General features: G+C 39.0%; 1 protein-coding gene across 4 annotated transcripts in view; it reads left to right on the forward strand.

Moving 5' to 3' along the window:
- PLIN2 (perilipin 2) overlaps positions 1 to 27010 on the forward strand; it is a 75624-nt gene that overhangs the window by 27844 nt on the left and 20770 nt on the right. The window contains exon 1 of one of the 4 annotated variants that reach the window (XM_072959356.1): positions 21630 to 21694. The exons of 2 other annotated variants lie outside the window; for them this stretch is intronic. In XM_072959356.1, coding sequence (XP_072815457.1) covers positions 21676 to 21694 — 19 coding nt within the window. In that variant the 5' untranslated portion in view covers positions 21630 to 21675. Of the gene's footprint in view, positions 1 to 21629; positions 21695 to 27010 lie in introns of those variants that run through there. One more of the 4 variants, XM_015242660.3, reaches the window with a different exon arrangement.

The following is a 27010-nucleotide window of genomic DNA, read 5'->3' on the forward strand; positions in this document are numbered from 1 at the left end:
GTATGTATGTAGTATGTGGTATATATAAAATGGAATATTACTCAGCCATAAAAAAGATTGAAATAATGCCACTTGCAGCAACATGGATGGACCTAGAGATCATCATACTGAGTGGGGTCAGACAGAGAAAGACAAAAATTACATAATATCACTTCTATGTGGAATCTAAAAATTAATACAAATGAATTTATTTACAAAACAGAAATAAACCCATAGACACAGGAAGTGAATTTATTGTAACCAAAGGGGAAAGTGGGGGGTGGATAAATTAGGAGTATGGGATTAACAGATACATACAACTATATATGATAAACAACACAGATTTATTGTATAGCACAGGAAACTATATTCAGTATTCTGTAATAGCCTATAATGGAAAAGAAGCTGAAAAAATATATATGTATAACTGAATAATTTTGCTGTACACCTGAAACTAACATAATATTGTAAATCAACTATGCTTTAATCAAAAAAGAAAGAAAAAGAAATCTAACTTTAAAAGGTATGCAGCTTTCTACTGTGTAATTTTAATTCTCATGTAGAACACACCTACTTCAGACTGTTACAAGGCATTGCAGTCAACACAACAGATCTCAGTGTACATGAGATAACATACTTCTGAATTTTCATGAAGGTTTTACTAAAGCCTAAATTTCATACTAAGCAGTCTTATATATACATTTTTTTTCATATGATGGAAAGTACTATATATACAATGAAAATGAGATCTTTTGTGTAGCCGTGACCCCTGTCTCCTCTTGGTTCATCTACCCAGAGATGACCACTAGTCCCAGTTTCTCATCTGTCATTTGAGGGATATTTAATACATTTTTCTGATATAAGAAAACAAAACTTCAAGACATATTATTCTATTTGATCCTCACAAAAATTCTGTAAGGTAGGCAGAAGTTTCCTTCCTGATCATAGAAAATTGAAAATGGAGGCTCAGAGAAATGAATCAATTATTTTAACTCTGTTCTACAACTAATAAGTTGATCACACAGTCAGGTCTTTATTAAGCACCTCTTGCATCCAGGCATTGTGCTGAGGAGTAGAGACAGGATTCCAAGTTGAAATGCATTGTACCTCGATGCTGTTTCTGTTACTTGGAGTCATGATTGAATGCTTCAGTTGAAAAGACTGAATGTAAACATGTTTAACAGAGAAATCTTAATTCACCAATGTAATATACTCAACACTCTTCTGCAAAAGCTGAGGACAGAGGAAAGAGAAAAGTAAAGGTTGGTTTCTCTAAGTATAGTATTTGCCTGCCTAGGCATCGAGGTTTTTCATCTTAAAGATATCTGAGCAAACCCCAACAGTTACAAGGAAGTGTTGCTTTTGGTTTAATGTTTATCCTGCTAGTGCACTCCACCCTTAAATGATCTTAGTGACTAATAGGACTGGCACCAGTTCTCACTTACCAGACGCAAATTCCACTTACCAGCTTGTTTTTTTTTTTTTTTTTGTGCCTTCTGCTGATTTGCAGTCATAGGCAAAACTAGACTGAAGAACTTCTTAAAATAAATGAGAATAGGCAACGATGCAGTTGCTCTTCAATTTTGAAATCGGCCTGGGACAGTGGCCTCACCTAAAAAGTCATATGGTCTGTCGGTTGGTCTTATGTTCCCTGACAGTTAGAGGACCCTCCCTGGCCACCCGCAGTGACTCAGAAGGCAGCTGCAGAGAACAGGAAGGCCTGGGATTCACGTGACAAGCCATCGGCCTTCATCAGGGCAAACAGAGCAGGTGGATGTCTCCCTCCTACCCTGCCCCCCACCCCTCAGCTTTAGGTTGCGTTTCTGGATTTTCTCTTTCTTCTTCAAATGGCTCTGAATTTTCTCCTTGACCTAGTTTCGTCTGTGGAAAAATGCTGTCTGGAAGGGCCTGCTGAGATTTTGTCTGGGCCTGCATCCCTGAAGAAGGCCAACAATTTGTTTGCACACCAAGAATGGAAAAAATGTTTCAGTGTTTCAGAGATTACTGAACACACTCTTTACAAAATGAATCAATTCCTTCCAGCAGAGATAATTTGCACTAATTGGGAAAACAAATGATGCTGCCAATAGTCAGTAGCCAACCTCTAGATTTCAATAGAGACCCCTCACCCTCACAGTTTCTTGCAGTTTTTCTTGGCTAGATTTAAGTCATTATTTCCCAAAGTGTGGCCTGAGGGCTACCTGCATTAGAATCATGAAGATTAAGGAATCACCATCTCTAGAGAAGGATGCCGTAATCGGTGATTTTTAACAAGCTCCACAACTCATTTTATGCATGAAATTAACTCAGCTAAATTAGGATTCACAAGCCTTCATTGGTAACATCAAAGGAGACAGTCCTGGTGAAGAGGAGTGTTGTTAATCCCTCCCTTGTCCTCCTCTCCCTATTTCCTCCTGTCCCTGCCAAACTGCCATTTCTGATAATATTGCATGGTCATTGTAGAAGGAAATAGAGGAAAGACACGTTAAGGAAACTGCAGTATTTTCCCTCTATTGTACTGCTGTGGGAATGGTTCTGTCCACTGAAGAAAAATATGCAACCTAAAAGTTGCAAGTTAAGTTTTACTCAGGGATCTTACTAAGAACTATAGCCCAGGAGACAGCCTCTCAGATAGCTCTGAGGAACTGTTCCCAAGAGGTAAGGGAAGAGCCAAGGTATAGAGGAGTCTTTTGCTCACCAAAACAAAACAAAACAAAAAACTAGTTAAATATGGGAAGATTACTGCTAATTACAAAGAACAGACATCTCATGTAAATGATTTTAGGGCTTTTCTATGAATCTATGTATGGGAAGATGCAAGGGTCTGGGTACATTAAAATTATTTGTTAGATATGTATCTTAACTGTCTAGGGCCAGTATCCAAAGCACAGAATGCTTCCTGTTTTTCTCTGTCCTGAATTCTCCCTGGGGCGCACGATTTCAGTGGTGGGGGTCTGCAGTGACTAATGACTTGATCCTTGTAGAAGTGAGATGGTAGGCAACATTCTTTGTTTACTGAAATGGCAGGCAACATTCCCTGTCCCAACAGTTCCCTGGCCCGTGCTGGAAATGTGAAAGGTCAGACGCCCAAGGTGTCCAGACAGGAGAGAAAGAAGACAGGCTTCTGGCCAGGCAGCCAACGCAGTACATCCAGCACTTCCTCAGTGTTGTGCCCACCTTTGGCCAGAAAAAGGACTCCAGTGCCAACTCTTAAATCCTTTGTAATCCCAGTGTTCTCTAATAAAGCTACTTTGCCCAGTCAAAGAAAAAATAAATGATTTCACAAATGCCTTGAAAATAAGCATCTCTAAAAGGACTGATTTTAGAAAGCAGTGGACCAGATGCTTAAGAATCATCCACAAAACTTGCTAAAAATGCAAATCCTCCCCATTCTGAGTAAGTACATTTGGTGTGGGGTCTGGGAACGAGCTTTTGTTAAAGCACCTGAAGTGATTCTAATGCATATTGATCTGGGGGCACATAAGGATGTCACTTGTTTAATGTACTGGAGCAAGTGATAGACTGGAGAAGCAAGGCAGTGTCCACAACTGTATTTCACAGCTAGAACAGCAGTTTTCAGAGTGTAGTCTATAGACCCATGGGATCTCAGAATTTTCATGAGGTTTGCAAGATCAAAAAATTTTTTTTTAATAATACAAAATGTTACTTACTTTTTTTCATGTGTTGACTTTTGCACTCATTGTCCAAAATCAACGTTAGGTAAAACTGATGGCCTGGGTAACTTAGTGAACAGTGGTATATTTACTAAGATAGAAAACATAGGAAGAATAGTCTAAGGGGAAGAGAATGTGAAGCTGGATGTGTTGAGTTTGAGGTACCTATTGAACATCCAGATGGAGTTGATCTGTAGGTATGTATGGATCTGGAACTCAGGAGAGAGTTCTGCACTGGACATCTCTGCAATGGATAGTAATTGTGCTTCTTCTTTACATACATCCTAATTCTTCTGATGAGATTAAATCTCCGTGGCATTCTCTTTTTGTCCAAGGATATTCGGTCACGGATACACTTACCCATCGGTGTAACCTTGAGCAAGTTAAAAGAGCATCTCTGAACAACAACAACAAAAAAGAGCATCTCTGTTTCTCAATTTTTCTCATCTATGAAATGAGGATAAAGAAACTTGTATTACAGGATTGCTGTGAGGATTAACGGACTTAATATATGTTAAATGCTACATAATAGTGCATGGTACATAGCAAGCGCTCCATAAAGATTAGCCATGTTTCATAATTTTATGACACTTGTACTTTTCTTAGTAGCACTTGTCATAGTTGTTGGTGTATAATTACTAGATCATAAGCTCCGTGAGGGTTTGGGTCTTGATCCCTGCAGGACCTGTAGCACTTATACATGGTAGATGCTCAATAAATACTTATTAGATGAATTAGTAAGTATACTTCTCAGGGTTGACGTTGTACTGTTGTAAATTCTTTCCATCTTTAAGCTGCCTTTGATTTAACTCAGATCAACAGGTTGGAGAAGTGAGTTCACTATGACTTGTTCTTTGCTCTGTGGTGTTATGTTCCTCACAACCCCATGACGGTACTCCTACACAAGGGGTCAGTAAGTATTTAGGGGTTCGTTGATTGAGTGATGTGGCTGATTTCCTGACCTGACTTGGCCTGTGGACAGATACAAGGCAAAGAGAAAAATTGGGGAAGTAACTCTTAGGTTACATTGTGGTTTCTCTTCTTTTTTTTTTTTATTCTTTTTCTAATGAAAGTACTGGGAATTGAACCAAGTCCCTCACCCATGCTCAGCATGTGCTCTGCCAGCTGAGCCATACCCCCACCTCTTAGGTTACAAAGGTCAAATTTTCACTTGGATTTGTTGAAATACAGCCTGGCTTCCATAGGCACTTGCCTATTTTTGTCCACTACTGGTCTGAAAAATCGGATACCTCAAGGCTAAGGGCCTAATGGCCAATAACCGACTACTTCATTATTTCAAATATTACAGATAGCACACAATTCCATACATGCCCATATTGTGAATTAGTAGCTGTGAGTGTAACGAAAAGTGTTTGTCTTTTTCATCTTGTGTTTTGCAAACGGATGGGCAAATGTTCACTATCTTCTCTTTGTTGTACCAAAATCATAGCGCTATCAGAGCACCAATAACTCACTAGCTATGTAGCTTTGGGTAAATCATTTCTCTCTGGAAGCTAATTTCCTCATTGATAAAATGAGGAGCTTGAATTCTGGCCTAAGTTCTCTTCCAATTCTATGACTTTTTTTTTCCCCCTGAATCATTCAATGCACCAGATCAAAGAAATTGATTTTTGTTCAGTTTCCCCCTCTATTCACAGGGAGAAAATAAAACTGTCTTTCCATAAATCTGGAGATAAACTTTTTTTTTTAATTGTTCGTATGTGACTACAAGGGACTTTTCCTTGAAAATACAATACTGAAAACTCAGACTTCTTTATTCTATTTGGCCATTAGATGTCGCTCAAAATCCAGGAAGTGTAAGAAACCAGCCATGCATTATAAAGCTCCTGCTTGGTCCTCCGGGGCCTGCGCCTTCCCATGGAATCTGTGGTTTGCTTAGTCATGTATTGGTATTTGTGTGTCAGTGTCTTGCCCTGCGTAGCCAAAACCCCCCGCAGCCATCCAGAAAATGTGTTCTGCAGATGTCCTTATTTTGCCAGTTAAGTCAACAAACAGTAGTGGAGCACTTGGCTGACAGACATACCAGGATCAACGCACCCCACGCAGAATTCCCACTCAAGGTCTTGATTGAATCCAGCTCCTCCGTGGAGCCTTATCTGACCCTCTTTCTAATCCAGAGCACTGAAGAAAAATCTGTCATGTTACCTTTATACTGTGTTTGTTTGCAAATATCTCCCCCAATTCTAAAAAGGATTCCAAATCACCTTCATAATAAAAGAAATGTACACTAAAACTACAAGGAAAAGCCATTTTCACATAGACTGGCAAATATCCACAAATCTGAGAGTATATTTGGTTCAGGGTCTAACAGGCATTCTCATTCATTCTGAATGGAACTGCACACTTGCTCATACTTTCTGGAAGACAGTTTGGCGATCTGTCAAAATTTGAAACACGGCAGTTCTTCTAGACATTTTCCCCCAAAGATATATAGCACTTGCACACGTGCACAAACATCTGTGTAAGGAGATATTCACTGCGCAATTGTTTGTGGTAGCCAAAGACTGGAAGTGACCTCAATGTTCATGAACAGGCACTGGTTAAATTGTACATCTCACAGTGAATTACTATGCAGCTGTTAAAAGAAAGAAGTACATTTGTAGGTACCAATACAAAATTGTCTGCAAAATATATTACTAGAAAATTGCTAGGTACAGAAAAGTGAAGGAAGTTGTAACAGTTAATGTTGATTGTGCACTTTAAAATGGAGTTTCTCATTTAATCTTTATAAGAAACCTCAGAGGTAGGCACTTAACCACCATGTCGCAGGCAGAGAGATGTTAAATCATTTGTCCAAATTCAAGCTGTTGCTTGGAAGGACTGTTATTTAAACCCACATAGTCTGGATTTCAGGGCTTTTGCTCTTTTTTTTTTAATATATATTTTTATTGAAGTACAGTCAGTTTACAATGCTGTGTCAATTTCAGGTGTACAGCATAATGCTTCAGTCATATAGGAACATACATATATTCTTTTTCATACTTTTTTCGCCATAGGTTACTACAAGATATTGAATATAGTTCCCTGTGCTATATACAGTATAAACTTACTGTTTATTTTATATAAGCATCTGCAAATCTTGAACTCCCAATTTATAGATTGCAGGGCCCTTGCTCTTAATCCCTGCAGCACATTTACTTGTAGTAGTGCAGGGGATACACAGATGCCATGAAAGGCAGGGTGATGTATATGCACCACATGGATTCATGACATCCTGGCAACAGTGGCCACATCTGGCAGGAGAACTGAGGCCAATGGATCAAGGGTGGAAGGGAGTTTTTTTTCCATTCTACACAAGTGGTTCTCAGCCTTGGATGCATATTAGAATTACCTGGAGAACTTTTTAAAAAGCAAGGTTACCAGGGCCTGTCTTAGGTCAATTAAGTGAGAAACTCTGGGTGAAGGGCCCAAGCACTGGCATTGTTTTCAAAGCTTCCCCCCTGATTCTAATGTGAAGTTGGCATTAAGAACTACTTTATAAACCCTCTTGTACCATTTGACTTTTTTTTTTTTAACAATAGCAAGTATTACTTTAAAAAGAATCTCTGAAAGGAGCCCTGTGTCTTCTGACACGGATCTCTGGAGAGCATAGTTTACCGCTTGACACATTGCTTTATTGTGTGAAAAATTCTCTCTCTAAAAGTCGACATATTAGACTGGTTAATTTACCAAAAATCCTTAATATGTATACTTCAATTGACAAATTACCTATGACCTGATATAATCTTTAAGTGAGTTTATTCTATTTCCTTATAATAATATAAGAAGCTTTCTGGCCTAACATGACCTTAAAACACTGTAAATTTGTCAGCTTTATCTGTTTCTTGGTAAAATAGCAACCAACACAATTATTTAAGTATACATTTTCGCACAAAATCATCTTTGTGATCCCAGAGTACAAAAGGGCTGATACTCTGTAACTCTGAGAAGTTAGCAATTTACACAGAAAACACTTTCAGAAATGATTTGAGTTCATCAGTCACAATTCTGTTCTCTGTTTTATTGACATATAATAACTACAGGTGGGCTTTCCAGAAAACTCCAGTGAAAGCTTTAGTAGGGGTAAAGTAGGACACTGACACCCAGGAGAAGGGAAGCTCATGCCAGGTCAGTGATTAATAGGTCCTAGGTTGATAAGCTGATAAGATCTGGGATGAGGAAGAGTAACAGTGGCATCACTCTTGACAGTCTTAAGTAGGGGAAAGGGAATGCTGGCCTGAGAGAGGAGGAGTGGTGCTGAGTGTGACAGCTGGCCAGTGCGTGGGTGATCAACTTAGACTGCCCAAGGCCTGCCTGTGGTCCCTCCGCCCCAACAGTGGGTGACTGTGAGCATTATTTTGGCATCCTCTGTCATATTTCTTTCTCCCCTTGGGAAAAAAATGTCCTGGCTTTCACCACCTCTGATACCCTTCGTTCTTGAGGAGTGCTTTAAAATCGCTTTTAATTGATTGTGCATTTCACAACCTGCACAGGGGAACTGAGGCACAGTCAGAGACTTTCCCACACCACCTTTCAGTATAGAACCTTGAATGTTACCCTGGTTTCATAGTGAACTTTAGTTTCATCAGATGAAGACTGAATTTCAGCATTGCAGTTTTTATTTAGCCACCAGTGGATTACTTAACCCACTTAATATTTGCTCTCATTTTTACACATTAAAAAAGCCCTCCGGTAAAAGGCTCTCATTTGCTTCTCACACAGTTATTGCCAGAAAACAAGAAACCCAGTCACATCCTGAATATTCCTTGCTGCCTCAACAACAAACCTAAATCAATAGCAGGCTAAAATAGAATTATGAAAAAAAATGTAGATTTAGCCCAGAATACCTATAACCAATTTATTTTATACATTGTCAGAGCAGCTAGACATTTATTTAACAAACAGTTATTGAATACCTGGCCTTTCCTTTAATTTTCCTCCTGTTTATAGTTAATAAACATATTTGGATAGTCTGCACCCTTTGTGCCAGGCACTACTGTTGGCACTAATACATCACTTTGTTTACGCGTTCATTTCAGCGGCTTCCACCTGTATTCCCTGCCTAAAAACTGCCTTTTTCCTTTTTGTGGCTCACGTTTTGCTTCTGACTCCTACTCCTTTTCTCTGTTATTTACTCTGCTGCCATTGTTTTTCTCTCTGGTTTACCACTCTGTCCTTGGAAAACTTTCTGTTTTTTCTGTGATCCTCTCTTTCCTCCCCATCTTTTTCCTTTTAGCCTGTCATTTCTGTATGTTAATCAATGTGAAGAACATTGAGAGGAAACTCACAAATAGGTTTCCTTGAAATACTTTTAAGTTCTGATTACCACCAACAATGTGGGAGTCTTTGGTGCTTCACATCCTCACCATTAAAGAGATTTTAGCTACTCTGGTGGGTGTGCTATCTCATTTGCTTTTCAGTGGCACTTCCCCAGTCACTAAGGATGCTGTGCTGCTGGCCATTCACTTATCTTCTATGGTGAAGTGTCTATTCAACTCTTTTGCCCATCTTTTTCAAAGAGCTATTAGTCTTTTTTATTATTGAGTTGTAGGAATTCCCTGTATATCCTATATCAGACCAATTTTTCTTTTGTGGTCATTGCTTTTTGTGTCCGATCTAAGAAACCTTTCCCTAATCCCAAGTCATGCAGACATTTTCGTTTCTTCTTAAAGCTTTATGATTTTAGCTTTTATATTTAGGCTTGTGATCAGTCTCAAAATAAGTTTTGTGTATGTTGTGAGCTAAGGGTTAGGATTCATTTTTCCCACGAGAATGTTCAGTTACTTCAGCATACTTTATTGAAATGACTTTACTTCTTGGATAGTTTTGGTGCCTTTCTTGAAAATCAAGGGCCATATAAGGATGGGTGGTTTGCATTTTAAATTTCTTTTGTTATTGATTTTTCATTTTATCTTGTTGTGATTTGAGGATCTGGTTTATATAATATTGATTTTTTATTTTTGCCCACCTTCTTTGGCTTAGTACATTGTCAGTTTTATTAAATGATCTTCCTGTGCTTGAAAAATATGCTTTTTCTCTAATTGTTGGTTGCAGAGTTCTATACAATCATTTGAGGAAGTGTTTTGTGTTGTACAAATTTTATACTCTTAAAAAATTTTGTTTTGGCTTGAGTTCTCATTTTTTGAGATGTACATGACAATCTTCTAGCTTGGCATGCTTGTGGGATGGCAGGGAGGCCAGTGTGTGGCTCAAACAGTAAGGATTTGATCAAAGAAGCAGTGGGGCCAGATCATGTCAAAGTCTTTGGATTTTATTAAGAGTGAGTTGAGCCAACTTTGAAGAGTTGTGAGCAGAGAATCACACTGATGCTGTGTAGAGCATAGAATAGGAGGGTGTGGGTTAAGTGTTCCATAAGACACTGGTGAAGTGACTATTGTAGAGGGCCAGGCAAGATAACATGTTGGTTTGGACGAGGGTGGTGTAGAAGAAAGAGGTGAAAGGGGTCTGGATTCTGGAAATATTTTGAAGATAATGCCAACCGGTTTTGTTAATAGTTTAAATGTGGATTGTGAGAAAAAGAGAGGATTCAAGGATGACGCCAAGACTTTTGGCCTGAACTGTTAGAAGAGTGGAATTACGAAGTGTTGGGGGAGGGAAGCGTATGTGTACTTCCTTACAGGCGTAGCCACTGTCCTCTGTTTCTTCGCCACCTCTCGGGAGTGCCTTCATGAGCAGAATCCTAAGAAATATAACAGGGATAATAGCTAATATACTCCTAGTACTTATGTGCCAGGCATGGTACCCCTAACAGAAAGTTAAATTAAATCATTTATATACATTTATATTTCATCATTTAATCCTTGCACAAACCTAGGTGACAGGTTCTGTTGTTATCCCCATTTATACACAGAAACAGTAAGCCCTATAGAAGTTAAAAAACGTATTCGAGGTTGTATAACTAGTAAAAAGGAAAACTGGGATTGTTTTTTTCTTTTTTGTAAGTTTTCTCCAGATGTAGCATGTCACTTTTTCTTTAAAAACCATTGTTTTAATTTGTGAACATGTGACAGAATCACATAGTTTATAATTGAAAAAACCAGATTTCTCTTCCAACCTTTTTCTCAATCATCCACCTCCCTTCCCATATGCAATTAGTCTTAGTTACTTCAATATTCTTCCAGAGATGTTTTATTTCAAACACAGGCAGATATAAAATAAAATATTTTCCCCTTTTTGTTTCTTCACAAAGGGTAACATACCTTATGTGCTGTTCAGTACCTTATTTTTCCACCTGGGTAACTTTCCACATGCTTATTGCCGTAACTTATTTAATTAGTCTCCTATTGGTAGACACTTAGTATGTTTTTAGTCATTTGTTATCATAAACAGTGCTGCAATGAATTAACTTGTTCATATGCCATTTGCAAAGGTAAAAGCTGGTATTATAAGTGAGCTCTGTCTGATTTATTTATTTATTTATTTGTAAGTTTTGGTAAATATTACAATGTTTTGGGATTTTTTTGCCTTTCAGATTTTATTTTATTTTTTTAATACCTTTATTGTGGTATGATTCCTTTATAGTGAACTACACATATTTCAGATGTACAATTTGATGAATTTTAATAGATGTATACACGCATTAAACCACCACCACAATCAAAATAGCTAAGACTTCCATCATTCCCCAAGAAGTGCAAATTTCAAATTCCATATTTATCCCTTCCCACCCTCTTTACCCACTGGAAACCATTAGTTTGTTCTCTGTGTCTGTAAGTTTGTTTCTCTTTTGTAGACAAGTTCATTTGTGTCCTTTTTTAAAGTTTCTGCACATAAGCGATATCATATAGTATTTTTCTTTCTCTTTCTGGCTTACTTCACTTAGAATGATGATCTCCAGGTCCATCCAGGTTGCTGCATGTCTGACTTAAAAGCTACTTAACTTGTACGTCGCATTACCTCCTCACATCATTGATTGATTTGAAAGGATGATTCTGCTTAACCCCTTTACCCCTGTGACTCTTGGCTCCTAGCCCGAGGTGCAGCCATGCCTGAATACCTCTTAGGTTCATAAACACTCCATCTCCTCACTTCCATCTTCCACACTCGCATGACCCTGATGACAGAGTCTGAAAAAAGGGAAAAATAAACTCAGAGCACCTGAGAAAGTTTTTCTTTGCTTGTTGGTTTAAGGTAAATGTACTTCGGGAAGTAACCCAGAGGTGAAAGTGTCTGGGGCAAATGGAAAAGCTTTTCTAAAATGAGCTGATGATCTGACTCCTGCAAAGGCTGATTGCACACCAGTGTCTAGAGCAGTATTTCACCACATCCTGTGTGACACCTAACACTCATTGTTTTTGTCTTCCACAACTTTTCATTATGCGTAGAACGAACTTTGTCCTAGATTTGAGTCATTTCCTGTTAAACTTAACATCTACTCTGTGGTGCTAATAGCTTTACTGGTAGTATGATAAGCTGGACGAATAGCTTAGCAGCTCTATCTAGTTCTGAAATTTGGTCTAGTTTGTATTGCCATGACACATACTCCTCTGTGAACTTTCACCTAGATACGTGATTCCCTGAAATTATTATTAGTATTGCAGATGGGCCTAATAATTCTTTTTAATACATTGATATTTGAAATACCTCAATACATCATAAATGTTGGCACATACATTAAAATTAAAACCACTCTTTCATCTCAGCCATAGAAAACAGCATTGCCTTTTTTTCCATCCTGTGGTATAGTGATAATTTATACTTATTGAATCCTTACTGCATGCTAGGTATTACTGTAAGCCCTTTAGGGTTACTCATTTACTTAACTTTAGGGTTACTCATAAGAGGTGGGTTCTATTATTATTATTATCTCCATTGTATGCACTAGGAAACTGAAGCACAAAGAAACTAATTAATTTGCTTAAAGTAATACTAGACAGCTATTAAATAGGGAAACTGGGCTTTAGACCCCCAGCAGTCTGGCTTTGGAGCCTGGGCTGTTAACCAGCAGGCTATGAACTTGTTAGGACACACAGCTCTCCATCTATCTTACTGCTACAGCCATTGCTACCTGCCCTCCTTATCGTTCTGTCCTCCTTATCACCATCCCTACCTCCACCGTCTCAGCCCAGCACTGGCAAAGCTGAATTGGGGAACCAGCTGTTAGAACACAGTAACCTGATTGCATGATGTAAAAGAAAACCGTGATTCTCTGATTGGGAAATTGGTAATGTTACCAGTGGCTCTGTAATAGTTGAGAATGTTTCAATGAGTCCTTATGTAGAGGTCAAAATATTGACAAGGAAATTCAGTCTTTGTCCTGGGATAGGTTTATATCCCAAGCTGGGCCCAGGAATCACCCATGATCCTAATATGAGGTAGGTATCGACCAGCTTTAGACTGAAGGACACTTGTTTTCCCACCCCTGGCTTCCTAGAGATTCAGACTTCTTCAGTGTTTCCATGGGAGCAGACAAAACTAGCTTTTTCTTCTTTTCAAAATAGCTGTCCTTCCTGAATATTTCTTGACCCCTCCTCCATCGATCTCTCACCAATCCGTCCTCCACACTGCTGTCAGAAACCACATAATCCCAGTGTAAACTCCTCTTAAATTCTCCCCAGCATCACTTTCAGAATAAAGTTTAAACTCCTGAGCTCATCACACCAAGCCTGAATGACCTGGTCTCTGCCTCTTTGGCTGCCACTCCCTCACGTACACCTTTCACTTCGCTCCCTGCTACAGCTGTGGCAGTTCCCCTTTGTTCTAGCCCAGCCCTGTAGCCTGCTTTTCAAGGATCTCTTAGATCTACCTTTCAATCCAAGTTTCCCACCATCTTCCAGTGTACCTACTGTCGCAGCCTGACTAGGCTAAGCTTTCCGAAGAATACTAAGCACCTCACCGATGTGGTTCCCTTCACTATTATTTGTTCTTGAAGATCCTGCTTCAGCGCCACCTCTTTTATGAGAGCTTCCTCACAACCACCTCCCATCCCACTCCCAGACTAAGTGTTAACCAAATCACTATGCTGTACACCAGAAACTGATACAACATTGTAAGTCAACTCTACTTTGATTTAAAAAAAAAGTTAAACAAAATGAGAGAAGAAATTTACCGTATGATTCCAGACATCTGATAAACATATTATATACATTTCTTCTTAGAGAGGAGTTTTCATTTTAAGAATAAATATTAATGGCCTCACAAGAATATATAATGGAATAAAGACAGTCTCTTCAGCAAATGGTGTTGGGTAGACTGAACAGTAGCATGTAAATCAATGAAGCTAGAACACTCCCTTACACCATACACAAAAATCAACTCAAAGTGGATCAAAGACTTAAACATAAGACAAGATACAATAAAAAAAAATAAGACAAGATACAATAAACCTCCTAGAAGAAAATATAGGCAAAACATTATCTGACATACATCTCAGAAATGTTCTCCTAGGGCAGTCTACCCAAGCAATAGAAATAAAAGCAAGAATAAACAAATGAGACCTAAAGAAACTTACAAGCTTCTGCACAGCAAAGGAAACCATAAGTAAAACAAAACGACAACCTACGGAATGGGAGAAAATTTTTGCAAATGAAACCAACAAAAGCTTGATCTCCAGAATATATAAGCAGCTCATACGACATAATAAGAAAAAAACAAACAACCCAATCCAAAAATGGGCAGAAGACCTAAACAAACAATTCTCCAAGGAAGAAATACAAATGATCAATAGGCACATGAAAAAATGCTCAATATCACTAATTATCAGAGAAATGCAAATCGAAACTACAATGAGGTATCACCTCACACCAGTCAGAATGGCCATCATTCAAAAGTCCACAAATGACAAATTCTGGAGAGGCTGTGGAGAAAAGGGAACCCTCCTACATTGCTGGTGGGAATGCAGTTTGACACAGCCACTGTGGAAAACAGTATGGAGATTCCTCAAAAGACTAGTAATAGACTCACCATGTGACCCAGTAATCCCGCTCCTGGGCATATATCCAGAAGGAACCCTATTTCAGAAAGACACCTGCTCCCCAATGTTCATAGCAGCACTATTTACAATAGCCAAGACATGGAAACAGCCTAAATGTCTATCGACAGATAACTGGATAAAGAAGGTGTGGTATATTTATACAATGGAATACTATTCAGCCATAAAATGACAACATAACGCCATTTGCAGCAACATGAATGTTCCTGGAGAATGTTATTCTAAGTGAAGTAAGCCAGAAAGAGAAAGAAAAATACCATATGAGATCGCTCATATGTGGAATCTCAAAAAAATAGGACATAAATACAAAACAGAAGCAGACTCATAGACATAGAATACAAATTTGTGGTTGCCAAGAGGGAGAGGGGTGGGAAGGGATAGACTGGGAGTCCAAAATTTATATCTACTGACAGGCATATGTAAGTATAGATAAACAAGATTATACTGTATAGCACAGGGAAATATATACAAGATCTTGTGGTAGCTCACAGCAAAAAAAAATGTGACAATGAATGTATGTTCATGTATAACTGAAAAATTGTGCTCTACACTGGAATTTGACACAACATTGTGAAATGACTATAACTCAATAAAAATGTTGTGAAAAATATAGCTGTGTTTAATTCAATTATGTAAACTTATAAGATTCCATTTCACAAAGCTTTCTGTTTGGTTTACATGCAGACTTTGAGGTTTCTTTTGTTGTTGTTCTTTGTTTAATAATTTGTCTTCTACCGTGCTCCTCTCCACTTTTCACTAATGCTCTGGGGTTTATTTTATGCTGGCCAGCCTAGAGATTCTCGGAATTTACACAGGCCAGAAGCGCTACCATTTACAGGTTGCCCTTATGGTTTGGCAGAGGATATAATAAGCCCACAAGTGCTAGTCTAAGGAAGAAGCTGTTTAAGTATGTTGAAATGGTGTCACCAGGAGAATGGGGACATTGTGTAAGCTGTGTGCAGGACACTGTTTAATATGCGGGGCAGGGTGAGGAGACGGAGGAACCAGCAGGCTCTTACTTCTAGCTTCTTCCTGGAATTGGCTGGCAGTGGTCTGGCTGGCTGCTTGCACAAGTTTCCAGGACTCCATCATAAGTTTATTCTGAATGGACAGACTGTTTTGTCAAAACAATTAGGGCTTCCTTTGGTGTGCATCTAACTGGGAAAGAAAGCAGGAACCCCTCGGGGCCAGTATTCTAGGAATAGTGGACCCTGAATTAATGCATGGAAGAAAGGCTACAGAATAAGGATGGTGGTAGAGAGGATTCAAAGCAACTCGAAAAAACTGAGGCAAAACTGAAGCAACCCTCAGAGGCAGCAAACGGGAGCACTGTAATGCTCTCCTCCTGCTCACATGCCCCAATGGGGACAGAAAGTGTGGCTGGAGAGTCGGAGGTAGATGCCAAAGCCAGAAAGGCCAAGAGAAGGTGAGAGTTCGAGCAGCAGTACTTGATTTGGTGAAGAAATGAAGAATGTCGTTTGGGAACTGCATATGTACACAAGCAGGCCGGTGATCAGCAGAAATCAGCACCTCACATGTGCGAGTGCGCACACAGACAGGGAGAATGAGACAGAGAGAAGGAACGTCACCTTGTCCCTTAACAGCAGTCAGGACCCTCAGACATTAACTATATTTAGGTCTATCCCAAAGCCGGGGGTATAAGTGTGTCCTCTGTTGTGTCTGTTGTATGGCAGGGTCTCCTTGAATATAGCGTGTTCTTCTTTGGGAGTCATGGAAACTGGGCTCTTGTGTGCTAAATGATTTGCATGCCCAGGAGCACAAAATTCCTCACCCCACCTCCAACTTCTTCATCCACACGTTTTGAGAGCTCTACCTAACAATCCAGTTCTAACACACGCCTTTGACTAAGCATGAAGTTTGTGGTTACCGTCGATACTAGATTAAACCCCTATGGCCATTAGCCATTTTCTGAGTAGCCTGAAGAATCAAATATAAACAAGAGGAGGGGAATGAGGAGTAGGGGATAGGCTACCAGGGGTTGGGGGACAAGGACCTGAAGGGAAACTGCTCATACTGACAGATGAAGACAGTGCCTACAGACCCAAGAGGAGACACAGGAAGAGGAAGAGGAGGCTTCTGCTTTTTCCAAGATTTATATCTGCACAATTTCCTACCTAATCGGATGATTGGTAAGAAGTTGCCAAACCTTCTCAAGGACCCTAACAGCTGTTTGGAGATTGAATTAGGGATTCTCAGTGATGGACAGGACCATCACAAGAAAGATTTACATGCAGCTAATGATGGTAATATGTGATCCATTGCTAAGGGATATGCTGCTCTTTGTATATTAACCTTGTATCTTGCAATAATCTTTGCCATAATCACTTATTAGTTCCAGGAATTCTTTTGTTGGTTCTTCTGGATTTTCTACATAACTATCATGTCATCTATGAACAAATATAGTTTTATTTCTTCCTTTCCAAACTGTATACCTTTTATTTCCTTTTCTAGTTTGATTGCATTAGTTAGAATTTCCAGTACAATATTGAAAAGGATTGGTGAGAGGGGATATCTTTGTCTTGTACTTGACCTTAGTGGGAAAGCTTCAAGTCTCTCACATTAAGTATGATGCATTTTTGTTTTTAAATGTGCTCTGTTATGCTTTCTGCTTACAAAGATAGAAATACAGCTCATTAAACATTTTCAAATGTTGTAAGAAATATGTAATGTGAAAAAGGAAGTTTTTTTTTTTTTACAATCTCTGCCCACCTACCCGAAATTGCCATTGCCAGTTATTTGGTCTGTCTCTCAAGGTGACACACTGTGATTTTGAAGCGGTTTACGTCTTATCACACAATATCTCTGACCAAAAAAGACTGTGCCACAAACTGAGATTTCTTGACAGTTTGAGGTGCACATACCAAGCTGTGTGTATGCTGATATGTAAAATAGACAGAATAAATGTGATGAAATCACCCCTGTTCCTTTTCTGAGAACTGCTTTTAGTTCTTGATTTCTATCTTTTATAGGAAATTGTGTTATGAACTAAGTAGCCAGGTAATTTATTTAACATGAATATGTTAAAATTTAGTTCAGTCACAGAGTGCCCTAATCAGAATTATCACAGTGAATGAATGAATGAATGAATGAACTGATTACTAATCATGAGCCAGATATGTGCTCACCTGTTGGAGAGTTGTCAAGAACATGGTAGCCTAGGTATGGTTTCTACCCAGTGATCCCTGAAGTTCTTATGAGCACATGAAGGGAAGAGGCCACTTCTTAGATGCCTAGCAAGGGTATCCTGGAGTGTTGGCTTGAGAACTCCTTTTGTAAATGGTTTTTTGGGAACTGTCAGTTTTAACTTGGACGCCCTCATGGTCATGCAACCATGTGCCTTTGGGGATGCACCACCCACCAAGCAGAACCAGAGATTGGTGCTGGCTACTTGGGGATACATGTTGCTCAGAGAAGGTAGGTGTAGAGGCCTGAAGGTGACTATGAATGCATCCTGTGATACTGTGGCTGCTTCTGCACAGTTTCTGCTTCCAAACCCACACCTACACTTTTCCAGAACATTTAAGAGAACATGTCTTGGTTTATGAATTAGACTTGCAATTCTAAGAGTCCCTAACTGGCCATCTCCAAGGAGCTGTGGGAGTTCCTTACCCAGGTACATGTGTAAAAGGTCACAGCTGGATTTTCTAGAGCAAATAAGCTGCCCTTATTTACTGGCTATCTGTAATCAAGCTGCTAGGTAAAATTTAGCAATCATCACTAATGCCTCTGGCTAATTGTTTAGTTTTTGAGCATTAAGTATAATCTAATAAAAAATCTTTTATTAAAAAAATACACTTTTCAGGGGGGAGGGCATAGCTCAGTGGTAGAGTGTATCCTTAGCATGCATAAGGTCCTGGGTTCAATCCCCAGTACTTCCATTAAAACAAACAAACAAACAAACAGACTTAATTACCTGCTCCCCACCAAAAAGAAAAATCTAAAAAAAAAAATTCTTTTCTAGGTAAAGCTACAGAAACAATAAAAAGATTGTGGCTTCCAGGGGTTTGGGGAGAGGGAGGGAGGGAGGAATGAATAGATGGAGCACATAGGATTTTTAGGGCAATGAAATTATTCTGTATGTAGTGGTGGCTACATGTCATTATGCATTTGTCAAAACCCACAGAATGTACAACATCGAGTAAACCCTAATGTAAACTATGGACTTTGGTTGATAATAATGTGTCCATGTTGGTTCATTAATTGTACCAAATATGCCACACTGATGAGGGATGTTGAGGGAAGGGGAGTACATATGTGTGGGTGGGGAGGGCTATGTGAGAACTCTTAGTATTTTCTGCTCAATTCTGCTATAAACCTGAAACTGCTCTAAAAAATAAAGTCTACTAAAAAAAAAAAACCCTCCCCCCTCAAAAAAAGAAAAAATGAGCTGTAATCGTCCTACAAATGATAACCATAATTAACATTTTGGTATAATTTTTTGTAAAATCCCCATGCTTTAATAATCTTTCAATAAATAGATGTTATACAGTTATATGATAAAGTTTTCCTTTATCCTTTTACTTCAACTTAAGTGTAGCTATGATGTTTCTTTTTTTTTCTTTAGAGAAATGACTTATTATTTGTATTTTTCAAGAACATTTGGCCATGAATTATTTTTATCCAATCCTAATGGCAACTTTAAGGGTTTTAGATATCTGTGTCCTTCTGGATAAAGACACATAGAGCTATGGTGTTTACTTATGAAAGTATGAAAATATATTCTGTTAACTACAGATTGAGAAGCAGACAATAAATGAGTTTGTTCTGTTTATTTAAATGCACATTTTGTCAAATGGCTTTCTTTTTTACTTACATTTTTTGAAGAAGTTTTGTTTAAAAGAAAGGTTTATATTGATCCACAGAGCAAAGTCCTTGGACCTTGATTAGCATTGCTTTAGTTTGATCCTAAAATGGGCTATAACATTTCTATCTTCTTCAAACTGTGATGCTTCTGTATTTCCTCCATGAGTGTTTGTAAGTATTTTTTCTTCAGAGACATCTTCAAATAAAGAGTCATGTTGCTTATATTGGAGTCATGTGGGTGACTGAGTAAACAGCCAGCCTGGGCACACCACTGCAGAATATTTAATATTCATGGTATATTTAGTGAAAAAAATAAGCTATGGAATAATATTGATAATACAAACCCACTTTTATGAAAATGAAAGTTAGATAAATATAGTTACATAGAAAAAATATGGGAATGCTATAATCCAAAATATCAACAGTGGTTATTTCTAGATGGTAAAGTTATAGGTGATTATGATGACTTCATTCATGTTTAAAGTTAAAATTTTTTCATAAATATGCATATATTACATTTTTCATTTTTTAATAATCAAAGTGTTATTTTATGGTAAGATCATAGTCTTTATTGATGAAAACCAAAATGATACTTCAATAAAGAAAATTGTATTTATTTCCATTATCCTCTTTCTCCCATTATCTCTCCTCTAAAACATTCATCAAACTAAGTGCTATGTGGTTTCCTCTCAACTCTTGAAAGGAGGTTTTGAGAAGCAGAAATTATGTCAAGAGGAATTGAGTGGGATGAGGAATAAAAAGACAGCATGTCATATGTATGACAGTCTATTTAATTCAGCTCTGTATTACCTAGGTACATATGGAGTCAGCTATTTTGTATTTCTAAGATTATATCTAGTAACCTGGAAGGCCAGCCTGAAGCTCCTTAATGTGTGTGTTTTGGGGGAGTGTGGTGTTTTTGAGTCCATATTCCATTACCTTCCTCTTATATCTAATCAAAATCTAAGTGACCAGTGTAAATGGGGGGAAGGGGCGGGCAGTAGCTAACTGATCTGTATTTCAGTTTCAGAAAAATGGTCTTCCTTTTCTTTTTCTTAGACAGTAGGCTAGAGTGATTTAAGTTTGCTAAAGCTAAAAATGAAAATTTCTGGAGCATTGGAAAAGTGATGTTGCTTTGATAGATGCCATTCTCACAAGCATAACTTTGTGTCACATACCTATTTTTAATTTTTTTTTAAGTTCAGTGTTCTAACATTTAAAGGTCATCAAAAACAGATGGATTTGTTGGTTGTTTTTTTTTTTTTTACAGATCTGTTAAAATAATATTAGGACTACTATTAGTATGGTCTTAAATTTTAGATCAATTCTGAATTCTTGATAAATTATAAAACATTCATAGTAGTGTGGCTATGCATGTCTGCTGAACTTTGGATCATGATATATACTTTTACTTAGGGAAGCTTTTTGGATTTTTCTTTAGTGAAATATTAAATCAAATGTGGAACTCTGATTAACTGACTCAGATAAAAGGAATGACTTGTACTTGGATGACAAAAATGGATCCTGACCTTGAGGGTTTCAGTCTGCAGCTCAGAGAGTGGGCAGATTCTGGAAATGGCACTGGTGCTGATTGGTAAAGTCATGTTTCTCACAATTTCCTCAGCTGTTTGTTGAATCATTAAGAACTGCTAAATTGTCTCTGTCAGAGGCCAACCTAGGAAAAGCATCTTTGCCAAATCCAAATCCAGAGCGGAATGTGGAGGCTGACAGTGAATATAACAGCCAAGTCACTCTCGAAACTTCTGGCTCTATCATCTTTCCAAAATCAACATACTTAAACAAAAACAAAAACAAATCCACCTCTCCCACCCCTACTTCCCACCTTGCTCTCCACCAATAGGAGGTCTCGGAGAAATGGAAGGATTAGGCATTTTCACAAAGAAGAAGCCAGGCCCAAAGGACCATTTGCCAAGGGTAACTGGCCCATACCTTGGGCCTTCAACAAAACTGCTGAAGAAGCCATCCCAGGAGAAGGCACTTGGCTGAAGATATGTGCCCAAGCCATTGTCGTGCATGCAGACACACATAGAGATCGACTGGGTTAGATAATCAGTAGTGTCTGTTCCTGCTCTAGGGTAGTCATCTAGTCTTTGTGGCCCAAATTAAAATGACCTGACTATGATTCTGAATTCCTGAGAAAGAGAAAAAAAGAAATAAACATGTTATCCACAGGCCTGATGCCCTTTGGGAACTGATCGAGCCTGGGGACGGACACAGAGGCAGCGTATGGAGACTGCAAGTGCAGGTGTGTCTGTTTGGGGCGGACTTTCGTAACTTCACGTACCTCCTTCCCTGCTGAACAACTCCTTCCTGATCCCCTAAGGAAATGCCCCTCACTTTTTGTTTTTGTTTTACTTTCTTTCCTACTCCCTCATTCCCTCTTGCTCTTTAACTTTCATTTAACAAGATTTTACTCGTGTTCTATAGACATTTATCCTTCAAAGACAGCATGATATAGCTGAAATGTTGTAGACAGGATCTTTGACTCAACTGTATAGCTTACAGAGTAAACTTGGACAGGTGACTTGGAGTCAGAGCACAGAATAGGAATAGCATGTCTTTGCTACTTTTACATGAGAACATATTTTGTAAATTGTTTTTAAAAAAAAGATTTTTATTAACTTATAAATTGTCCTGGGAGAGGGCAGTTAATAAACTAGTCTTTGGCATTTGGTTTTGAGTTCATTTATAACATGGATTTGACTTTTTAGTTGAGAGCACAGACTTGTTAGGATGAGAGTGTACTGGGAGACTCCAAGCACACAAGGAACATGCGTGCACCCAGGGAAAGGAGGATTCCCTAAGGAGGAGAAAAGGGGCTGAAAGAGTAGGTGAGGGCCCAGAAAATACTTTGTCTGCTTTCTTTCCCCTGTGGTCAAGCCCGGATTGTTTGTGACCAGGATATGCAGTGGACCGTGGCCTCCAGGTGGAGCTGCTCACGTTACCAAGGACAAAGGCCACTCATCCTGCAAAGCAAACTGTCATGCTCTAGCAACCCCAAATCGTGTATGTTCTTGGGGTTATTGGGCCTTGACATTGGGAACTGGCTCTCTTTCTAGCTTTGGGGCTGGCCAGTAAGCTTGAGTTAGCGTTTAAATTAATAAATATATGTTATAAAGGGCAATTCTTTATGCCAGAATGATTTGATGAACAGGCTTATTGTTGAATTGTATTTTTGTATACATTGTGGAGAGGCCATGGAGTCAGACACCTCACGTTCTGGTTTCAACTCTGCCATCTGTGGTGCCTTAGGCAAATCATTCAGCTGCTTTGTCCCCTCAGAAGAGTCCAGTTTGAATGTAGCTCTCTTAAAGTGTAGTTCTTATGTTGTCTGTATCAGAATGACCTGGGCTACTTTTTAAACATTTCTGGAGGGTTTCCTAAACGAGGTTAATCAGAATCTCTGGGGATGAAATGGAATCCCCTTAAAACTGAGTTCCTCTCTCGAGTTTATGATGAACCTCTTTATCCAAAACTGTACTCCCTTTCTTGTCCCACCTCTGTTCCCCTCAGGATTGAGAAGCATCAAAGGAAAGGGAAGACTGAAACCAAGCAGGATCCTGCAGGGCCCTCCTGGGTACGAAAGCCCCACTGTGTCCCCTAATTAATTAAAAAGGATTTTTTTATTGAAGTACCATCAGTTTCAATGTGTCAATTTCTGGTGTACAGCACAATGTCCCAGTCATGTATATACATGCATATATTTGTTTTCATATTTATTTTTCATTAAATGTTATTATAAGGTATTGAACATAGTTCCTTGTGCTATACAGAAGAAACTTTTAAAATCTATTTTTATATATAGTGGCTAACATTTATAAATCTGAAACTCCCAAATTTAACCCATCCCAGTCCCTTTCCCCAGTAACTATAAGATTGTTTACTAGGTCTGAATCTGTTTCTGTTTTGTGGATGAGTTCATTAGTGTCCTCTTTTTTCCATTTTTTTAAATTCTGCATATAAGTGATATATGGTATTTTTCTTTCTGGCTTACTTCACTTAGAATGATGATCTCTAGATCCATCCATGTTGCTGCAAATGGGATTATTTTATTATTTTTATGGCTGAGTAGTATTCCATCGTATAAATATACCGCAACTCCATTATCCAGTCATCTGTTGATGGACATTTAGGTTGTTTCCATGTGTTGGCTATTGTATACAGTGCTGCTGTGAACACTAGGGTGCATGAATCTTTTCAAATTTGAGTTCCCTCTGGATATATACCCAAAAGTGGGATTGCTGGATCATATGGTAAGTCTATTTTTAGTTTTTTGAGGACTCTCCATACTGTTTTCCATAATGGCTGCACCAAACTACATTCCTACCAACAGTGTAGGAGGGTTCCCTTTTCTCCATGCCCTCTCCAGCGTTTGTTGTTTGTGGACTTTTACATGATGGCCATTCTGATTGGTGTGAGGTGATACCTCATTGTAGTTTTGATTTGCATTTCTCTGATAATTAGTGATACTTTTTTTTTTCATGTGCCTATTGGCTATTTGTGTTTTCATTGGAGAACTGCTTGTTTAGGTCTTATGCCTATTTTTAGATTGGGTTGTTTGTTTTTGTTATTAAGTTGTATGAGCTGTTTATATACTCTGGAAATTAAGCCCTCATCAGTCTTATCATTTGCAAATATTTTCTCCCATTCCGTAGGCTGTCGTTTTGTTTTGCTGATGGTTTCCTTTGCTGTGTAAAAACTTATAAGTTGAATTAAGTCCCATTTGTTTATTTTTGCTCTTATTTCTATTGCCTGGTAGACTGCCCTACGAGAACATTGCTAAGATTTATGTTAGAGAATGTTTTGCCTATGTTTTCTTCTGGGATATTTATCGTTATCTTGTCTTATATTAAATCTTTAAGCCATTTTGCATTTATTTTTGTGTATGGAGTAAGGGAGTGCTCTAACTTCATTGATTTACATGCTGCTGTCCAGTTTTCCCAACACTACTTGCTTAAGAGACTGTCTTTTCTCCACTGTATATTCTTGCCTCCTTTGTTGAAGATTAATTCACCATAGGTCTGTGGGTTTCTTTCCCAATTCTTATTTGTAGAAAAGACTTTAGTCTCCTAGGCCTTCCCTGAGTTTCAAAGAGTAGGCAAAGCAGTAAATAATTAAGGAAGTGAGAGAATGCAAAAACAAAGAAAAAGCAGCTAAGCAAGAAAAGTAATGACAATAGTTCAGCAATAAAACAGAGTCCTAGTTGCCCGTGAAGGGATATAACTAACCAGAAATTTGACGATTAAGATTCCTGAGACATTACCCTGTTACTTCACCACCAACCATTAAGAAGACAGTCCATGAGCTGCGACCCTCACGTCAAATGTTGCCTTTTAAACACCCCCCTCCCGAAAGCCATAGGGGAATTTCGGCCTTTTGAGCATTAGCTACCTGTTTGCCTTGCCTGTTACCTTTTAATAAATGCTGTACTTTCCTTTCACACAGCCTGGTGTCAGTAGCTTGGCTTCACTGCACGGCAGGCAAGCCCAAGTTTGGTTTGGTAACAGGAATGAGACCCCAGAATCTGTATTTTTAATAAGTGCCCCAGGCCACTGTCATGCACACAGAGACCTACTGGATAGGACCATAGACAGGATCTCTTCCTGTTGTCCAACCCAAGTTCATATGCCCAATGGACAGTGAGGCCAAACAAACCAAAATGTCAGAGTTTGGAACAGAAAAAGTTTTGCTGCAGGGTACCAAGCAAGGAGAAGGGGCAGCTCACACTAAAAGACCCCAACTCCCTAATGGTTTTGGGGGAAGAGATTTTAAAGGCAACATTTAGGGGCGAGGGCTGTACGTTGTGTGACTTTCTGATGGGTTGGTGGTAAGGTAACAGGGTCATGTCTCAGGAATCTCAAACTTTTGGTTCCAACCAGTCTGGGGTGGAGTGCTTGTGGTCAGCATGTAGTCGCCATCCTCCACTGGGTTAGGGGTCTCAGTGTCTGCAGATACTAGCTCAAAGATATGCATCGGATTGTTATCTATATCCCTGCAGGAGGACTGGGCGTTCTGTGACTCTGTTGTCTTTATTAACTGCTTAAGTCTGCTCTTTGGAACTCAGGGATGGGCTAGGCTGAAGCTTTTCCTACAAGCAAGAAACAGGGGACACAGAAAGGCCTTTGGACCAGGGAGTGAAACAGAGCAGCACCCTGTGGGGTGCTTCTCTTCATTCAGCCTCCTTGACCTTCCCGGAGTTCCACAGGGCAGATTCAAACAGTTGCTGTTCAGGGAAGGGAGGGAATGCAGAGACAAGGGAGGAACAGTCAAGAAACAGTAGCACACCCTTGGCTCACGGTCCTGGTTTCTCCTCAAGGAATATATAGAACATTTTTGAGTTCTTCTTCAGGGACTAAGGCCCGCCACCCAGGTGGAGCATGGCAACTTCAGGCTGAGCACAAGATTCCTAGAACACCACCATGTTACCTCAGCACCAACCAGTCAGAAGAAAGTCACACACCCTGATGTCCTCACCCCAAATTTTGCCTATAAAAACCCCCCCAAAACCACCAGGGATTTTGGGTTTGTTGAGCACGAGCTGCCTGTCCTCCTTTCCTGGCCCTGCAACAAACCTTTCTCTGCTCCCAACACCGACATTTAGGTTTGTTTGGCCTCACGGTGTGATGGGCACACAAACTTTTATTCGGTAACAGGAGAGCCCCACAGGATCCTGCTTGGTTTTATTCCTGCTCTAAAATTCTGTTAATTCTCATGACCTGAATTTTGGTTAGCTTTTTTTTTTTTTTTCTGTGAGCAAAGCAAAATTAAAAGGAGAAAGGAAATGACATTGGCTAAGAACCTACTATTTGCCTGGCTCTGTGTTTGGCACCTTATACACACATTACCTTATTTTTCTACACAATAACCCTTTAAGGTAGGTGTTATTATTATCACCAAAGTATGAATAGATTCACAGTTGGGATATGTACAAACTTCTAGTTACAGGATGAATAAGCTCTATACGTAATGTACAGCATGGTGACTACAGATAACTATACTGTATTGTGTACTTGAAAGTTGCTTAGAGGGAAGTGTCAGGAAGGAAGAAATTTTCCTTTTCCCCTCTAGGTTCTTCTGGCTGGTTGGAGAATTGAACTGACATGAGACAGATTAACAGGGGAAAATCAAACAAAAGTTTAATAATAGGTATACAAGGGAGAGGCCCAGAAAAACTGAGTAACTCCTCAGAATGGCTGAAACTTTCATCTTAACCATCATTTTCAGCTAAAGACAAAAGAGGATGTTGGGGTAGTGGTTTGGGACCTCGAAAGAGAGGAAGGCAATTCACATGGAGATGGAAAAATAAATGTTTGGTAAATACATGTTTGCTGGGCCATGCATGGACGATGTGACACAATTTCCCCCACCGCACCTAGTCCATATTCTTTGCAGATATCTCTGGTGATAGCTATACTATTCCAGGAACAGGCCCTTACCTAAATTCTTTAGGCAGCTATGTGAGAGGTAAAAAGAAAGAATTTCTTAGTCTTCTGTTTCTTAAAAATAATCAGCCTAAATTAATCTTCATGCCAAAGAGACACATTTTGGGGTGGCAAGTTTT

The sequence above is a fragment of the Vicugna pacos genome, chromosome 4 (genome assembly GCF_048564905.1).
Source record: "Vicugna pacos chromosome 4, VicPac4, whole genome shotgun sequence".
Classification (NCBI taxonomy): domain Eukaryota; kingdom Metazoa; phylum Chordata; class Mammalia; order Artiodactyla; family Camelidae; genus Vicugna; species Vicugna pacos.